This window comes from Fukomys damarensis, unplaced genomic scaffold (genome assembly GCF_012274545.1).
Source record: "Fukomys damarensis isolate Sample0158 unplaced genomic scaffold, DMR_v1.0_HiC HiC_scaffold_22, whole genome shotgun sequence".
Classification (NCBI taxonomy): Eukaryota; Metazoa; Chordata; class Mammalia; order Rodentia; family Bathyergidae; genus Fukomys; species Fukomys damarensis.
The window spans coordinates 5,433,430-5,448,755 of record NW_022900934.1 but is presented as its reverse complement, the minus strand read 5'-3'; the positions used below and the strand labels follow the sequence as shown (position 1 = coordinate 5,448,755).

Genomic DNA, 15,326 nt, shown 5'->3' with positions numbered 1-15,326 from the left:
ACGTGCAGATTTGTGTAACCAACAGGATACAGAGCAGCCAACCGCAAGAATGCGTCACGCTACCCCTCCAGAGCTACACCCTCCCCCCTCCTCCCCAGCTCCATCCGTGTGGCGCACGAGTTTCAATCCCTTGGAACTGGCAGGAGTCTTGGGAAGGGTGAATACCGAGTGCTACAAAAGGCACTGGGTGTTTCCCAGGACCCACAGGGAGGTGTGAACGCGCCTTAGCTCGATTTTAAGGACGTTTGTGGTACTGTGCCGTAGTAGCCCAGTACTATGCTGATGCTCCTGAACATGATGATGATTTCAAGAATTCCAAGAACTCCGCCTCGAAGTCCACTCGTCCCCGCAGCCAGAGAGTCCTGGAGTGGAGTTTGAGGGGCAAAGCATAGGCAGGTGGGATTCACAGGCGCACTTTTTATCAGATTCCCTGTCCTCCCAGCCCCAGGCCTGCTCAGTACACAGTAGCAGCAATGGCTGAAAGACGCCCAGTTTACGGCTAAATCTGGATTTAGAGCCGAGGTTGCAAAGAGGTTTGCCGTAGTGACCAGGTGGAAGGCTGGGTGGCTGGAGAGGCACGAGTGTCTTTTCCCTGGGGATTGGTGGCTCAGGCCCAGCCAGGTGCAGCCATGGTAAGAACACGCTCACCTTATTTTTCCGGAGAAGCCAGACCTGGCTGTGTACATAGTTCCCCTGATGTTTAAACAGTGGAATTAAAAGAAATGTCCAGTTCTATCAACCAAACAAGATGAATGCACAAGCCAGTTTTTGCACAAGCCAGTTTTGGCCTATGCCAGCTGGTGACCTTTGCCCTGGGCGTTTCTCCACTGACCTTTGTTTTTCTCCCCCTCCCCTCTCTCTCTCTCCCTCTTCCTTCCTTTCATGGTTATAGAGCAAGAAAACACTGAGGTAGGAAACTGGATGGTAATACCTGTAAACGCTTTTTTTTTCCAGCTTTAATTGAGTTTATTGGTACATTTTAGGGATACAATACAGTTACATTCATTGTTGGGATCTTGTACCTCTACATGACAAGTCTTGATTCTCATTTTTTCCCCTTACTCCTGCCCTCCCTAACACTTTTTAAATCTAGTAAGACATTGCTTTTCTCAAGCAAGAGCTCTGGAAATGCTAATCACTGATACTTGTGTAGTGTTGCGAGGCCTAGCAAGGTGATGCTGGTACACGGACTGCCTCACCTTACCTGTCCGTGACATGGGGGCCAAGATAGCTCGTTCAGGTTTGGAGCCTGGGAAGCAGGCAGTGTAACCAGGACTTTGGCCCCGAAAGGACTTCAGATGCCACATTCTGCTGCATTCACGAGCTTGTGTGCTGCCCATCTGCAAGCCGGTGTGCGTCTGGGGAGACCGCTTTTCTCTGCACTTTGGACACTCCTCAGCAGCCCCGGCTGGGGACTCCGCTACCTGTGCCCACCCCAGCCGGGCTGTGAAGCAACTGGCAGCTCGGCCCCACGCTCCCCGGGTTGGGGGCGTCCATCCGAGTGGGCCCGGAGCGGCTGTGGGTGCTATCTTGGTTTGGATTCCCCAGAAGCACAGCTGGGGGCTTGGCCTGGATGGCTTATCTGGAGAGGTTCCAGAAAGAAGACGCAGGGAAGAGGGAGAAGCCAGGCCATGCTCTGTCCTGGACATTCTTCTCCCCGGGGACCTCTGCAGCTTCCAGACTTGCCAGAAGGAGGGCGGGCAGGACGGCCTCACAGGGGAAGGGCGCCGGGGTCTCCTCACTTCCTGACAGCGTGTACATGGGAACGCAAAGGAAACCGTGCTTAGAGGGAGGTGTGGGGCAGTGAGCTCTCTGCCAGGGCCTGGGCAGTCTGAGCTCACCTCCAGCTGTTGCCATGGGGACACCGAGGTCAGGGAAGGAAGGAGGGGGCTCCCGGGACCTTCTCCAACAGTGAGGAAGAGCCGTCTGTGTTGTACCTGAGGGGTACTGCAGCTTCCCGGGAGCTGCTGTGGAATTTGGACTATATGTAGTTTCAGCTGTGCTCAAAACCTGCTGCCCACCTCTTTTTCTTGTTGTTGTTTTGGTACCAAGGATCAAACTCGGGTCCTTGAGCTTGCGAGGCAGGCGGTGGAACCACTGAGCTAAACCCCCGGCTCATCTCGTACCACTTCTCTTACTTTACTATTTCTGCCTTAAACTTACCCGATTGTAGCTGTCTGCCCCACAACACACACGTGTACTCTGTCGTTTTCTGCCTGCCTCTTTCCAGAGCCCCCTTCAGTCTCACTCCCCACACACTCCTGTGTGTGGCTGGGCCCCCTCGGGTTCCCCAGCATCTGCTCCAACCTCTTTCCTGTCCTGGGAGCCCCTGTGAGGTTGGAGAAGAGAGGGAACCGGTGCTGGGCACTGGGCAAGAGACCACAGCGAGGCGCTGCTCCGCTTCAGGTTCCGCGGAAGCCGTGCGGTGTGGAGTGGTGACAGCCTGGGCCACACTTCACCCCCGAAGGCCAGCGGCCCTGGATTCTGTAATGTTATAAACCGTAAAATAGAAAAGGACATTTTCTTACTTATGCACATTAATGTATTGTGCATTTTATGTGCAGCCCAAGACGATTTCTCCACTCGGTGTGGCCCAGACAAAGCCAAAAAGCTGGACACCCGCATTTTAGAAAACTCTTTGCTTTCCTTCGCTTGTCTCCTGGCTCATTGCACCGCCAGGGAGCCTAGGGTGGCACCTTTGACGTCATGTCTCTGCTCCCAAGGGGCAGGCTGCATGGCCCCCCGGGTATGGGGCTGGCATGAGCGCCTCTGAGCAAGACCAGGACTCCACCGAGGGAGGCAAGCACTGTCTGCCCCAGTTATCTAAGGGGCTGCCTGGATGTCCTCACTACCGGGAAGGGCACCAGCCAACCACGCTTCTCCTCCGTCTGCCAGAGTGACTTGGATGTCCTTGTGCCAGACTCTTCTCAGGGCCTTGTGTGTGGCGCCGGGGACCTGCTTAGTGGTCGTTGTCATTTTAAATGGCCTGGGCTGACACAAAAGGAAACTAGCCTTGGGTTTGTTGGCCCTTAAAGTTATCTGAAAGGAGGCCAAGATGTCGACGGCACAATGTCTCTGTGACCCAGATCCTGCTGATACTTCTATGACTCCCTTCCTCCTTCTTTTCCCTCTCCACTGACCCAACCACCTCCCCAGCCTCCCTTGAATTTCACAAACTCCACACGCAAGCTCACTTCCGGTGGAGAAAGTTATTTCCTCCTTCCCTTCAAAGCTGCGCCTTCTCCAGTGGAATCGCCTCCCAGCCGTCCCCCTTCCCCGACAGGAAGTCCATCACACTCCTCCCAAGCTTTGGGGTCTCTTTTGTCTGACATCCTGTTCACAGGATAATGTCCCGGGAGAGTTCTGTCTGTCTAGTTTTCTGCTGACTCACCTTGACCTCTGCCTGGCTTGCCTTGGCCTAGTGATTGGATTTAAGAATCCAGTGTCAAGTGTATTCTGACATTGAGTGTTCCAGGACTTCTGCGGCGCACATGTGGAGAGGGAGAGCCTTGTGCCCTCTGCGGTTAATGTGTACCTGTGCACCTTGGTCCTTCAGTTTACTTTAGTACCATCGGGCTGCTTTCTTCCTAAGAATGTTCTCTGGCTTCTTTCCAGCGATCTGTCAGGACGTTCTAGGCAAGGCTGCCCTTCAGCAATTAGACTGGACTTTAGTTGTTTTTGAAAGATGAATTTAGAGGTAATTTTCTAATTACTAAATAAATGGAGACAAAGGACTTCGGGAACTTTGCTTGGACGCAAAGGAGCCTTCGTTGGGGTGGGAGCAGCTCACTGGGCCTTGGTGATGAACGCAGGGCACTGGCAGCTTGGAAACCCATTAGCTTGCTGCTTCTTTTGCTAATGCAGGGATAGTTGGGCTGCTTGGGAATGGGGTGCAAAGTGGGCCGGCTGCGGAAGTGAAGCTAGCAGAGTTGGTGGAGGGAAGGCGCTTCAAGGAAGCCTGCGTTGTCAGCAGTATCACAACGCTCATCTTTGTTTGGTGGGACACTGCTGAGCCTGATTGTCAGTACAAATGCTGGAGACGTAGTAGCTATCGACACCTATTCTAGAGAATATCTGAAGATCTCATGGGCATTTTTCAGAGGAGCTTTAAGCTGCAAGTGAAAGTTTTTCTGTACGGTTGCTATGTGCAAAAATGTCAAACTCATACCTGGTAATATGTTTAAAAATGGCTTTCATACTTTGCTGCAGTTGTTTGTGTGTCATTTTGCTCTGTTAATTGCTTCTGGTCATGGGGTGATGTCACGGGAGGGCAAATTCGTGAAAGACCTAGAGGTCAGTTTGCTGCTGTTCCTGGGGTTCAGGTCCTGGCTTCTCAGCCTGGAGGTCCAAAATCCCCATTCTTTCGAGTCTCCACGGGGCACTAGCCAGATCGCCTTTCGAGGGAAGTAGATTCCAAATCTATCGCTAGGATGCCGGGTTGCTCATGGCTACGGTGAGGGACAGCCACGAAAGCTTAGGGAGAGCTGTGGCAGGTAGAAAGTGAGACCACTCTAGATGGTCTTGCCCCACTGTGGCCTTAGACAAGCCAGTCCTTTCTGAGCCCGGGTTTCCTCATTTGTGAGCTAGAAATAACGTGTCCTACAATTGGAGTTGTTGGGAAGATTAAAGGAGAACCCAGGAGTAAGTGCTGAATAATTTCTGTGGGGTAGACGAACACAAAGGTTAAGAGCATAAATTTGGAGTCAGCCTGTGGATTCCCATCCCAGCTGCACGAACCACTTCAGATTTCTGTCACTTGGTTTCGTAAAAACTATTTTTACATAAGAAATGTCACTTACCTTGTAGGCTGGTTGGTGCAACCTTGGCAAGAGCTGCCACATGGGGAGCATGTGGCGTGGTGACCACGGTGCCCAGACACAGGGCTCTCGTGATGACGCTGCCGGTGTCCTCAGGAATATCGTTGGTTGTAGTGGCAGATATGGTCACGGCTACTGTGTACAACAGTGACAAAAGCAGAATAGCAGGCAGTGAAGGTCCTTCTGTGAGCGTAAAATGGGGCAAGGTAGCCTGGCTCGGGCCGGGCCTCTCACCTGGCCTGCTGATGATGTGGGCTGGCGATTCCCCACTGCTCGGGCTGTCTCGGGCATTGAAGCAGCACTTCTGACTGCCACCAATAGCGTCACCCCGCTGAAATGACCAGCGGTGACTCTGGACACCACCATTGTCCCTGGGCAGTGTCCACCACTGGCCTAGGGAGAAAAGCTGCCTGGACCGGGGGGGACCCGAGGTTCCCCTGTGTATGTCCGCTGGTACATACCTGCACCACCTCCTACCTGCCTGATGTCCACTCCGATTGCCCCTTCCCTAGACTTAACCCTCTCTCTTTGGTCCACTTGGTGGCAACAACTGTGAACCCAGCATCTGGGGCAAAGTCACTGGGCACAAGTCACAGCCTGTCTCTGGGGACACCCAGTCACCCCCTTCTGTGGCATTGGCCTTATGTGGGGCTCGATGCCGCAGACCAGATGACAGCCTACATTAGCAAGACACTGCTTGTCCCCACAGTGACAGCCCCTCTTGGCAGTGGATTATTTTTTCTGAGAACTCATCTCTTTCCTTGTGCAGGGCCTGTGACGTTTGCTACCATTACAACATTGGACAAATGAATTGGTCACCCTGGCCCTGAGGTTCCTGTGCTGGGGTGGCGCTTGTCAGGGGATTAACTGAGATTCTGTGGGCTCTTGCCCTTTTTCTCTCCTCTGACCGATAACCTTACCCTAAATCACAGAGACATTTTGTTACAGCCTCTTGGTATTTACCCCAAGAGCATTTTAAGGGCAGGGCTGCACTTTGTGCAGTGTGTCTAGACTTAAGTGTTTTGCTCTATTATCTCAATGCCCATATTTGTCTGCATTACTGTCTAATTTAAAATGTTAAATCCTCTACCAGCAGAATTCAATGGTTTGGAAATCTCTATATCATGACCAGAATAGTTTGTACCATGGTAATTTGGACTGATGCCTGCAAAGGCCTGGCTGAATGAGTGAACGTTCAAATTATTTTCCAATTAAAAAAAAGATATTTTATGAACTTTCAAAGCCAGCTAAGAACGAGGCTGGGAGAGGGTGACTTAATAAAATTCTTCAGGGAGAGCAGAAGTAAACAGATCAGAATGATTCAGAACTCTATTTTGCAAGCTCCATATTGATTACTTGTTTTATGGCCAGAGACGGTATTCGTATCTGTATCTATCATCCCTGCCCTGTTTGATGTGCTTAAGAACCACTTGCGTTGCTGAGCAGTTCCAGCAGTCTCCAGAGATCCTGTTGATGGTGTCAGTTTGCTCAGCAAAGCCGTCTTTAGAATCTTAGAAGGTAATCTTTAACCTGGCCTCTATCAGAATGACTTTAAATTCGAGTCATTCAGAGTTGATAAGGTTTACTCAGTTTGCTCAGCTTTATTTTGCTTTGCACACACAAAAGAACATTTTGCTTGCCGATATATATTTATATAGCATTCATATCATGACATCGGTTTTATATAGGCCCTCATACTATTTAATCAGAAATACCCAATTTTAATTATGTCCTCTTTTACCACTGGCAAAGAAATGATTTTAAGAGGAAATTTCAACTCATTTCCCCTACCCGCTCTCTACTCGAAAGTGCATGGCCTCACTGTCAGCAGAACAGGCTGTGTTCAGGCTTTGTCTCTGGTAAGCTATGTTAATTTCTTTGATGTTCATTTCATTGTTTTTGAGTGATGCTCAATTTTCCTCTGTCTGGGAATTGTAAATATTGATCTGGGGAAGCTTGGGGCTAAGTTTCCTCAGAGATGAACACGGAAATTGGTGTTCACATGGAGTTCTGAAGAGCCTTCAAGAACAGGTAAGAAAGAGGGCCAGAAAGAAGCAGAGACATCTCAGGACGTTTTACACCACATTACCATTGACAGGTAACGTCAGGTGTTAGGCCAGATGTCCTGCATCTCCTAAGGAAGAGGCATTGCCCAGAACGATCAGTCTCTGGTTGCTACACTGTAAAACTTAGGGCCCAGTTGGTAAGATTAGGAGAAGCACGAGAGGGCAGGAGCTCCCACAAAAATAGCAATTGCTTAGTATTAAAAGAGAGGAGCCAGGAGCATTATTCACAATGGCCGAAAGTGGAAACCACCCACAAATTGATAATAGATAAGCAGAATGTGGCATAGCCACATAACAGAATACTATTCAGCCATGAAAAGGAGTGTTTGATAAACACCACAACACCAGTGAACCTTGAAAACATTACCCAAAATGCCAGTCACAAAATACCAGGAGACCACATATCATATGACTTCACGTATATGAATTGTTCATAAGAGGCAAATAAATAAGGATTGAAAATAGATTGGTAGCTGCCAAAGGGCTGTGGGGAAGCTGAGGATCGAGAGTGACCACTAGGTGTGTGTGTGGGGACTGGGGGTGGGGGAGAACTGTTCTGAAGGAGACGCCATCACAGCCGCACAATTCTGTGAATGTTCTGGACACGGCCACATCATGCAGAGGGTGAGTGATAGGACGTAAGAATTGCATCTCAACCACATTCTCACCGGGGAAAGAGAAAAAGGAAGGGAGGGAGGGGAAACCCATGGATCAGGAGGAGACATAAAGGAAATGGGAGAGAAAACCACATTAGTGGCTTATGAACATAAAAACGAGAGACTGAGTAACACTAAATCAATATTTTGGCTGACAGAAAATCTGCTCCCACATGCTGAATGTCCACAGAGTGTCCAGCCCCGTGTTAGGCACTTTGCATTAGCGTTTAGGATCAGGTGGTTTAAGAGAAACAAGTTGTGAGTGTGGCCAGCAAGTGTGTGGTTCCCAGCTTCCCTTCACAGACTGCTGCACTGCCCAAACCCCTCTGCTGCTCTAAACTCTCAATCTGGGTGAATGTGGGTGCTCAAAAGGGTTTCAGATTTGAAGCCAGCCGGGCTGTGATTCTTGGCAAATCCTGACCTCTCAGACCCTCAGTTTCCTCATCTAAATATTAAGGAATTTGATTGGGGTTTACAAGCCCCTCTCCAGCTCTTAATACACTCTAAATCCTAGATTCGTGTCGATATTCTTTCTCCCCAGTGTCTCAGCAGAAAATGCTGCCCTGGTAGCACTTACACAATGGGAACATATTTTCTTATATAACTTTGGATGTTTCTTACATCAAGTTTCTTTGAGTTAGGCATCCTTCCAAAAAGATGTCTCTAATTCTCCTTAAGATGGTCCGTATAGTTCTGAAAATACCCTGAAACCTTCTGCGTGGACATCTGAACCATGAACATCAACCTATATTTATATAATTTGGTGACATAATCAAGAGGCCGGGTCTGGATTACCAAGACTTGACTTTGGCCTTGGGTCCAGAAGCTGCAGGCGACACAAGTTATTACCTTATCTCTTCCTTTGATTCCTGTTCACCTCACCTGTTGTTTGTTATTCAGGGGACACGACACCATGAAGCCCAGATGTCATTTGAAGAAGCTGATTGCTTGCATGCAAAACAAGGCTGTGGGCCTAGGAGTGTGGGTGCGTTTGTTTTCCTGGGCCGGGATGCCTCTGGCTGGAGCAGATGCTGACATGGGAAAGTTAAGAACCGAGGAGGCTGAGAGAGAGAAAAGAAGAGGCAGGAGTTATGTTACAGTCAGTAAAGGTTAAGGATGAATCACAAGATCAGGGTAGGAAACTAAGTAATAAAATAAGTGCATAATAGTGGGTTGCCAGGCAGACAGTGGGCTAATACGAAAGTGACAACTGAACGCAGCAAGAAGGCTGAGCGAGAGAAAGGAGTGGGCGAGATGGAAAAATAAAGAAATAACAAAAGCTAAGACAGAGGGGGAGAGCAGAGGAGTCTGTCACTTTGTCTTAGGAGAAATGAAGAAGCCAGACAAATTATAAGTGTACTTTCAATTTGGAAATATGATCAGACAGTCTGGGTCGGCGCTCAGGGAGAGCTCACGGTGGCCACGAGGTCCTGAGTGGCTCCCTCTGACCCGGCAGGCACGGGAATAGTCAGGACTTGCCAAATGTGTGTGGTGTCTGCAGGACCTGGGTGATGTCTGAGGTGTCACAGTGTCCCCTGGATCCTCCTGTTGAGAAGGGAACAGCAGATAAGACAGGGGTGTTACTGGGGACCCGGGCTGCCAGGGGCACCCTCCTTAGCTCTCTGTTTCAGGAAAGGAAACTGAGGCAAGCAGTCTGCCCCGGGTCAGGCCCTTGGTCTGACGCCCCTCCTTCCCCAGGCCTCTCCCTTTGAGGGCCGGGCAGTGGCATCTGGCCCCAGGGAGGGGAGTTTCATGGACCACCTGGAGTGGGGTGACTTGGATTTTGTTTGTCTTGTCACCCAAGGAGCAACATTTTGTTTTTTCCTTCTTCATTGGCAGCGGCTACATCAGGGCTTCTGGTCAAAATAATGTATTGCTCAAGCATACCCTGTCCCTCCAAGTGTCATGGGAACAGATTGCCCATTGGCACTGGCATAGGTTGTGTGCAAGTAACTTCAAGTTCCAGCAGTAGCTCGGCTCTGGGGCAGTGTGGACAGAGGGGTCTGGCAGGAGAGCTTCCTCTGCAGATCTGCTGTCCAGCCTGTGCCAATCATGCGATCATGTCAGCCACAATGGCTTCCGTAGGGCAAAGAGAGAGAGAGAGAGAGACTCATGGTCCTTCTGGAAAGTTCTCTCTAATTCTCAGATGTCACAATCAAACAAAAGAACCGGTTCCTTGGAATCAGTTTGAACTTCCAAGGCACATTGTGGGGCTCTGTGTTTTCGGTGTTGAGAACCCCAGACCCCTGGGCTCCGTGTGTGCCCTAAGGCCCAGGCTTAGAAAGTTTCTGATGACCCCCAAGTTTCTGGGCATTTACAGATGCCCCCAGCTTCCAGGCATTTACAAATGCCCAGCCAAACAAAAGAAGCTTCTGGAGTACTGTCCAGGCCTAGATAATGTTTCATGAGGACAAAGGAAGAGATAATTTGTTTTTAGAGAGAAATGTTATTATCTCAGTGTAAAAAAAAGGTAAGATAAATTCCCTATTATTTTATAATAACCATATCAATTTTATAATACCATACTATTATAATAACCATTTCACTGCAAGTGATGAATACGTAATTGCCTTTCTTGTATATTAGCATATTGTAATTTACCACCACAATTGTTACTTTTTTTCCCTCCTTCATTTTGGTACTTTCAATATTGAAAAACTTTTTGATATTCTCTAAAGTGGCTCATTCAGGCTTAAATTGTAGACTTTCTGCAACAAGCCTATATTTCTACCATCATCTGTCTTTTCAGATGGCAAATTACTCTGAAAGGTTTAATGAATAAATGAATAAATTAATTAATAATGACCAGAGAAGAGTCTCATTAAAGCAGCACATGTTTGGGGAACCCAGCTGGCATTTGGTGAATGGCGACTGATTATCTTGTGATAAAAGATGAACTTATGCCTCCCAATCTCTCTTCCTCCCGACTCTAAGAGTTTTTGCTGGCTCCCTTACATAAATGAGCAGGGCATGCTGGGGGGGGGGTTATTGTTTAATTTCAAAACCATAAATGAATCACCAATATTAAATAGCCCTCTTCCGAGTGCCAGGTGGGTACTGGCCGCTCGTGTGGATGGGCAGGGTCCCCTCAGTGCCTCCCACAAAGCCTCAAAGGTGCAGACACACACTGGGGCCCTCGGACGCGGGGACTGGACTCCCCCCGCCGAAGGCCGCACAGCCCTGGCCGCTGCCCATGGAGCATCGGCCCCAACCTCCCACTCCCGGGACAACATCCCCGCGCCCCTGTGGGTTTCCAGAGGCAGCCCCGAGGCAGGCAATGGCGAAAGTTCTGTCTCGGGGTGAGGACGCGGTCACGAAGTCAGATTCCGTCAAGTTGTAAAGGTGCTTTGCTTCATGCCGCCGAAAGCCCCTCATATCTTGCACTGGGTCTTCGGGTAACTTGTGACTAGTTTATGCTGGGGTCGTATCTGGCCAGATGGTTTGCTGTTTTTGGAGTTTGATTTCGAAGTGCAGGATTATTGCAGAAATAGGCTCTGGGGTTGCAGAAAAGAATTTCCCCATGCAAATAAAGGAGCCCAGAGGTGGCTGGAGGAGAGACACTGAGCAAGACCTCTGCAGCGATCTCCCCCGGCAGCAAGGGCTCTGCTGGGTTTTCTACCTGCTGTTGCTGTGATCCCGGCTCTTCACTTCTCAGAACCCTGTGTGCAACAGCCTGGGGTGGGTGGCTCTCAGAGGAAGGGGGCTGCCTCGACCAAGAAAGCCACCCTCAAACTAGAGCTCCTAGAGACCAAGTCATAGTTCCTAGTGCTGGAGAGCAGAGACTCCAGCAAGGACGTCGGCTAGAGAAACCGAAACCACCCACCCAGGCTTTGTTACTGAGGATTTAGTGTGGTCTGAAGAGAATTTTCAGGGCTGGGGACATAGTTGTGACCAACACAGATAAGGTATTTGCCTGGCATGGACTTCGTGTTCCAGTCAGGGATTCTGAGATTTAACACACAGACAATAGCAGCGAAACAAATGTGAGCAGTAATAAATGTCAGGAAGGAAACACGGAGCGGACAGTGTATTGGAGGGCACTGGGGAATGCAGAGGCTTGAATACCAGGAAGGCCCAACCATGCAAAAACTAGGTGGAAGGTACAAGTGCAAAGGTCCTGATGCAGGGACACAACTGGCTCAAGGCTGTGATTACTGGCTCACAACAGGGAGGCTGTTTTTGAGGCTCTAGGGAGAACCTGGGACTTTCCAAGGGCCGAATGTAAGGGTGGGGTCAGCAGATGAATAGGTGAAAGCGACAGAACTAAAGCGGTGAGGGCTTTTCTGGCCCTTCAGCATGCTTTGCGTGTCGCCTCAGGGTGGTTAGCCTGGTGCCTGGCCGTGTGATCTCTACTAAGAATGTGTAGGTAAGAGGCCAAGACTGCAGGCTGAGGGAGTGGGAAACCCTGCACACAGAGCCCTGTGCTGGGATGCAGGTGTCAGCAGTAGGTGACACACTCTGCGCCTTCACCGGGCTAACCCCTAGCAGGCCTTCCTTCCCCTGCAAATTCAGGTCTCATCTCCAATTTAGAGTTTTTTTTTCTCAACAACATGTCACACGAAACTTTTTTCTGACATGACAATACCTGGAACAATGAGATGCATAAAGAAGAATGAAGAACGAAGCTTTTCCAAGTATATTTTGAGCAGTGATTACCCACCACCAGAGCCTTGCAAATGTCATTTGTGGAGTGTTCTTCTGTTTGTAGAGAAGCACAAAACTTACTCTCTTTTCTTTTCCAAAGTAGTTTGGAGCATTTTAATTCTCCGGGCTGAACTATGACAAGTCACTCCAAACTTGAAGTGCTCAGAACCTGTATTTTGAAAAGCCCGAGTGGTGCCCATCAAAGCAGCAGTGAGAACACTCTATTTTCAATATGCACTGAGCACATTCACCTGTCAGTTAAATAATTTGACAACTCGCAAGAAGCTGTCTGATGAGTATCACACTCAATTGTTAAAAGTACGACAAAGAAAGTCCAAGAAGTTTTTCCCAGAGAATTTATCATCAGTAATTCAGAGGAGCTACTTGACATGGGTTTGTCTACTGCACTTTACTATTTAATTTCATTCTGTCCCCCTACTTTTTTTGCTGTCTTTCTCTCTCTGCAAATGGAGGCAGTGAAAACATCTTAACATAAATGACACCTGGGATGTTTTTCTCCTGAAAGGAAAAAACCACCAAGGCCATAAATATGTATAATTATTATACAACAATAAGAGAAAATGAAAACTTAAAAAATACTCTCAGAAATATAGGAATATTTCAAAAGGGGCCCCTAATTTAAACATTAAAATAAAATAATAAAGTTATTTTTTTAAAAAGTCTATTAAATAGCTTCACACATTCAATATGTATGCAGAAATGTCTAATCATAAAAGTTCCTGCTATGTACCACTGAGTACATGTGTTTGTAAAACATGTTTGGACCCAAAACACCAGAATGTTTTCCTGTACTAACGGGGCAGCTCGTTGAAAATATGAGGCCTCTTGTTTTGTGGCTGCTCCCACTGTTTTAAAAAGATGTCTCCATGTGCAGGGATGCTAGTTTGCCTCCTTAACTTTGATCCAGGATGCCGAATTTAGCCAAATAGAAATAAACATGAGCCCTGCGTGATGGACTAGTCCCCAGGTGACACAGGCCAGGGACATCAAGCACAGGACTCCTTGGGTCACAGCACTGCTGGTTGGGTAGGAGCAGCAGGCTTCCCAGACTAGAACCCAGGCACAGGACAGAGCTCAGAGTCCCTGTGTGCCTGCTCCTGCCCAGTAATTTTCCTGCTGTGTCTCTACTCTGTCTTCCTCTTCCTTTCCCTGGGTAGAAAATGTAGATGCCAGACTTACTCAGGCAGCACTCACAGCAAGAACCAACTTTTGTGTCAGGCACCTCCTTGTGACGCAGGTCCCCTCGTCCTCTTGGGCACGGCCCCCACTCCCACACTGCCGGGGGGCTGCAACACCCTACTATTTCTGGAGAATGGGGCGCACATCCGGAAACAGTTTAGGGACCTTTGCTAACACAGCCCTTTGTCCTGTCCGCTGCTGCCGTGAAGGGCAGGCCATCCTCTGCTGGGGAAAGTCGCGCTAGGCACCTCCTTGTGACGCAGGTCCCCTCGTCCTCTTGGGCACGGCCCCCACTCCCACACTGCCGGGGGGCTGCAACACCCTACTATTTCTGGAGAATGGGGCGCACATCCGGAAACAGTTTAGGGACCTTTGCTAACACAGCCCTTTGTCCTGTCCGCTGCTGCCGTGAAGGGCAGGCCATCCTCTGCTGGGGAAAGTCGCGCCAGCCAGCTCGCGTCATGGCCCCACCTTGCAAAGGCAGCCAGAGCTGCAGAATTCACTGGAGGCGGGGGTGGGGGGTGGGGGGTGATGGACCGGCCCGTCTCCTCCTGCTGGGTTTAATTTAATTTTTTCAAATGTCCCTGCTAGTTAGCAGTGATTGATAGAGTGAAGATATTATTAATAAAAATTAGGCACCCAGCTTGGGAATGGTTTTGTTGGTGTTGTTCATGCCTCAGCACTTAGCAAAGGACAAACAAGAAAAGGATATTTTCAGCAGCTTGCAATCAGAGCGAGCCGGGCCAGGCAGAAAATGACTCCGGCCATTCATCAAAGCTGTCGAGACAAATCTCTTGCCAGAAGTGTTTACCAATATTCACAATGAGCTCCGGAGTTCTGCTAATAGGAGCCCATCCATCTGTAATGCAGAGGACTTCTACAACAACTCGGGCTGCATAGGGTGCCTGTTTCATTGCCTGTACACACGTTTTGTGGCCCTCAGTGCTCACTATTACAAGCATTCACTGTGGGGCTTCCAGAAATGTAAACAACGCAACTCAGAAAACTCCTGCTTGGGTGGCATTGACACCGTCCAGGTAGTCCATGCTCTCGGGGCTGGTGATCGGGGGACAGCGGTGCCCCGAGTCAAGGCCCAGCTGGTTGGTTCGCACGCACAGTCACATCCACTGATACAAGAAACGAGGGAAGGAGGCTGGCCAGGAAAGAACAGAGAAAGAGTTAAGTAAAGCGCAAGGGAAGGCTGCCGCTCCTCTGTGTTCAGGGACTCCCTGGGCGGGGTACATCTGTTGCCCAGACAGCACCCTTGGGTGCAGTCCTTTGCAGCTTTGCACAGTACAGCCGAGGAAAGCTGGTCTCCGCACAGGAGTCTGTGCACCAGATGTTTGCTAGGCACCCGCTGTGTGCCCGGCACAGTTTGGGGCAGGGAGAATGCAGAGGGAGTGAGGATTCAGTCTCACCTTTGCTTTCTTCTCCCCTCCCCAGGCCTCCCACCTGATAGGAGCCACTTGCTAAAAAGATAAAGCAGTTTGTGCCCGTAAAGTACCGTGAAGTACCATGTGTGCTTTCTTTCTCCCCTCTAGCTTTTACAAGTATGTGAGCCATTATGCTTCACACTGTTTTGAACGTGTGGGTTTGGGTTGCTGACCTAACCCTCATAACTGCCCTAGTGAGGGAGCAGGTGCTGAATGATCCTTACTGTACAGATGAGGAAACCAAGGAAGCATAGAGTGTGTAACCTAAGACTTCAAGAAAGTCAAGACGAAAGGGAAACAAGTGTCTGCCTCCAGTGGCACGCTGTGGCCCCCAGAGCACCCCGCCTCTCCAGAGTACACAGGCGCCCTGCCTGTCGGCCAGAAATAGCAGCCGATCCTTGTTTCTGAAGTCCCAACTGGCCCAGCGGGGTCAACCACTCAGCAGGTTCATCAGCCTCAGGGTAGAAGGCAGGAGCCTAGGACCCACTGTCTCACCAGGCTCCAGCCCTT

The 15,326-nt window shown here is 49.5% G+C and overlaps 1 protein-coding gene across 15 annotated transcripts; it reads right to left on the bottom strand.

The window, feature by feature from the left end:
- Positions 1-1,013: 1,013 nt before the first annotated feature.
- LOC104865328 lies at positions 1,014-13,772 on the bottom strand. 15 transcript variants are annotated; one of them, XM_019208108.1, is made up of 7 exons: positions 13,632-13,772; positions 13,384-13,426; positions 8,955-9,084; positions 8,422-8,600; positions 4,800-4,952; positions 2,308-4,659; positions 1,014-1,967 (listed from the first exon to the last, which is right to left on the bottom strand). In XM_019208108.1, the coding sequence occupies exons 6-7, from the start codon at positions 2,623-2,625 to the stop codon at positions 1,110-1,112; spliced, it is 1,176 nt and encodes a 391-aa protein (XP_019063653.1). In that variant the 5' UTR covers positions 2,626-4,659; positions 4,800-4,952; positions 8,422-8,600; positions 8,955-9,084; positions 13,384-13,426; positions 13,632-13,772; the 3' UTR covers positions 1,014-1,109. The 15 variants fall into 15 exon arrangements, with proteins under 15 accessions (XP_019063653.1, XP_019063654.1, XP_010627095.1 ...); XM_019208109.1 differs by lacking the exon at positions 13,632-13,772 and adding an exon at positions 5,052-5,148 and having other exon boundaries at positions 13,384-13,567; XM_010628793.2 differs by lacking the exons at positions 2,308-4,659; positions 13,632-13,772 and adding an exon at positions 5,052-5,148 and having other exon boundaries at positions 1,014-1,745; positions 1,842-1,967; positions 13,384-13,567.
- Positions 13,773-15,326: the final 1,554 nt, after the last annotated feature.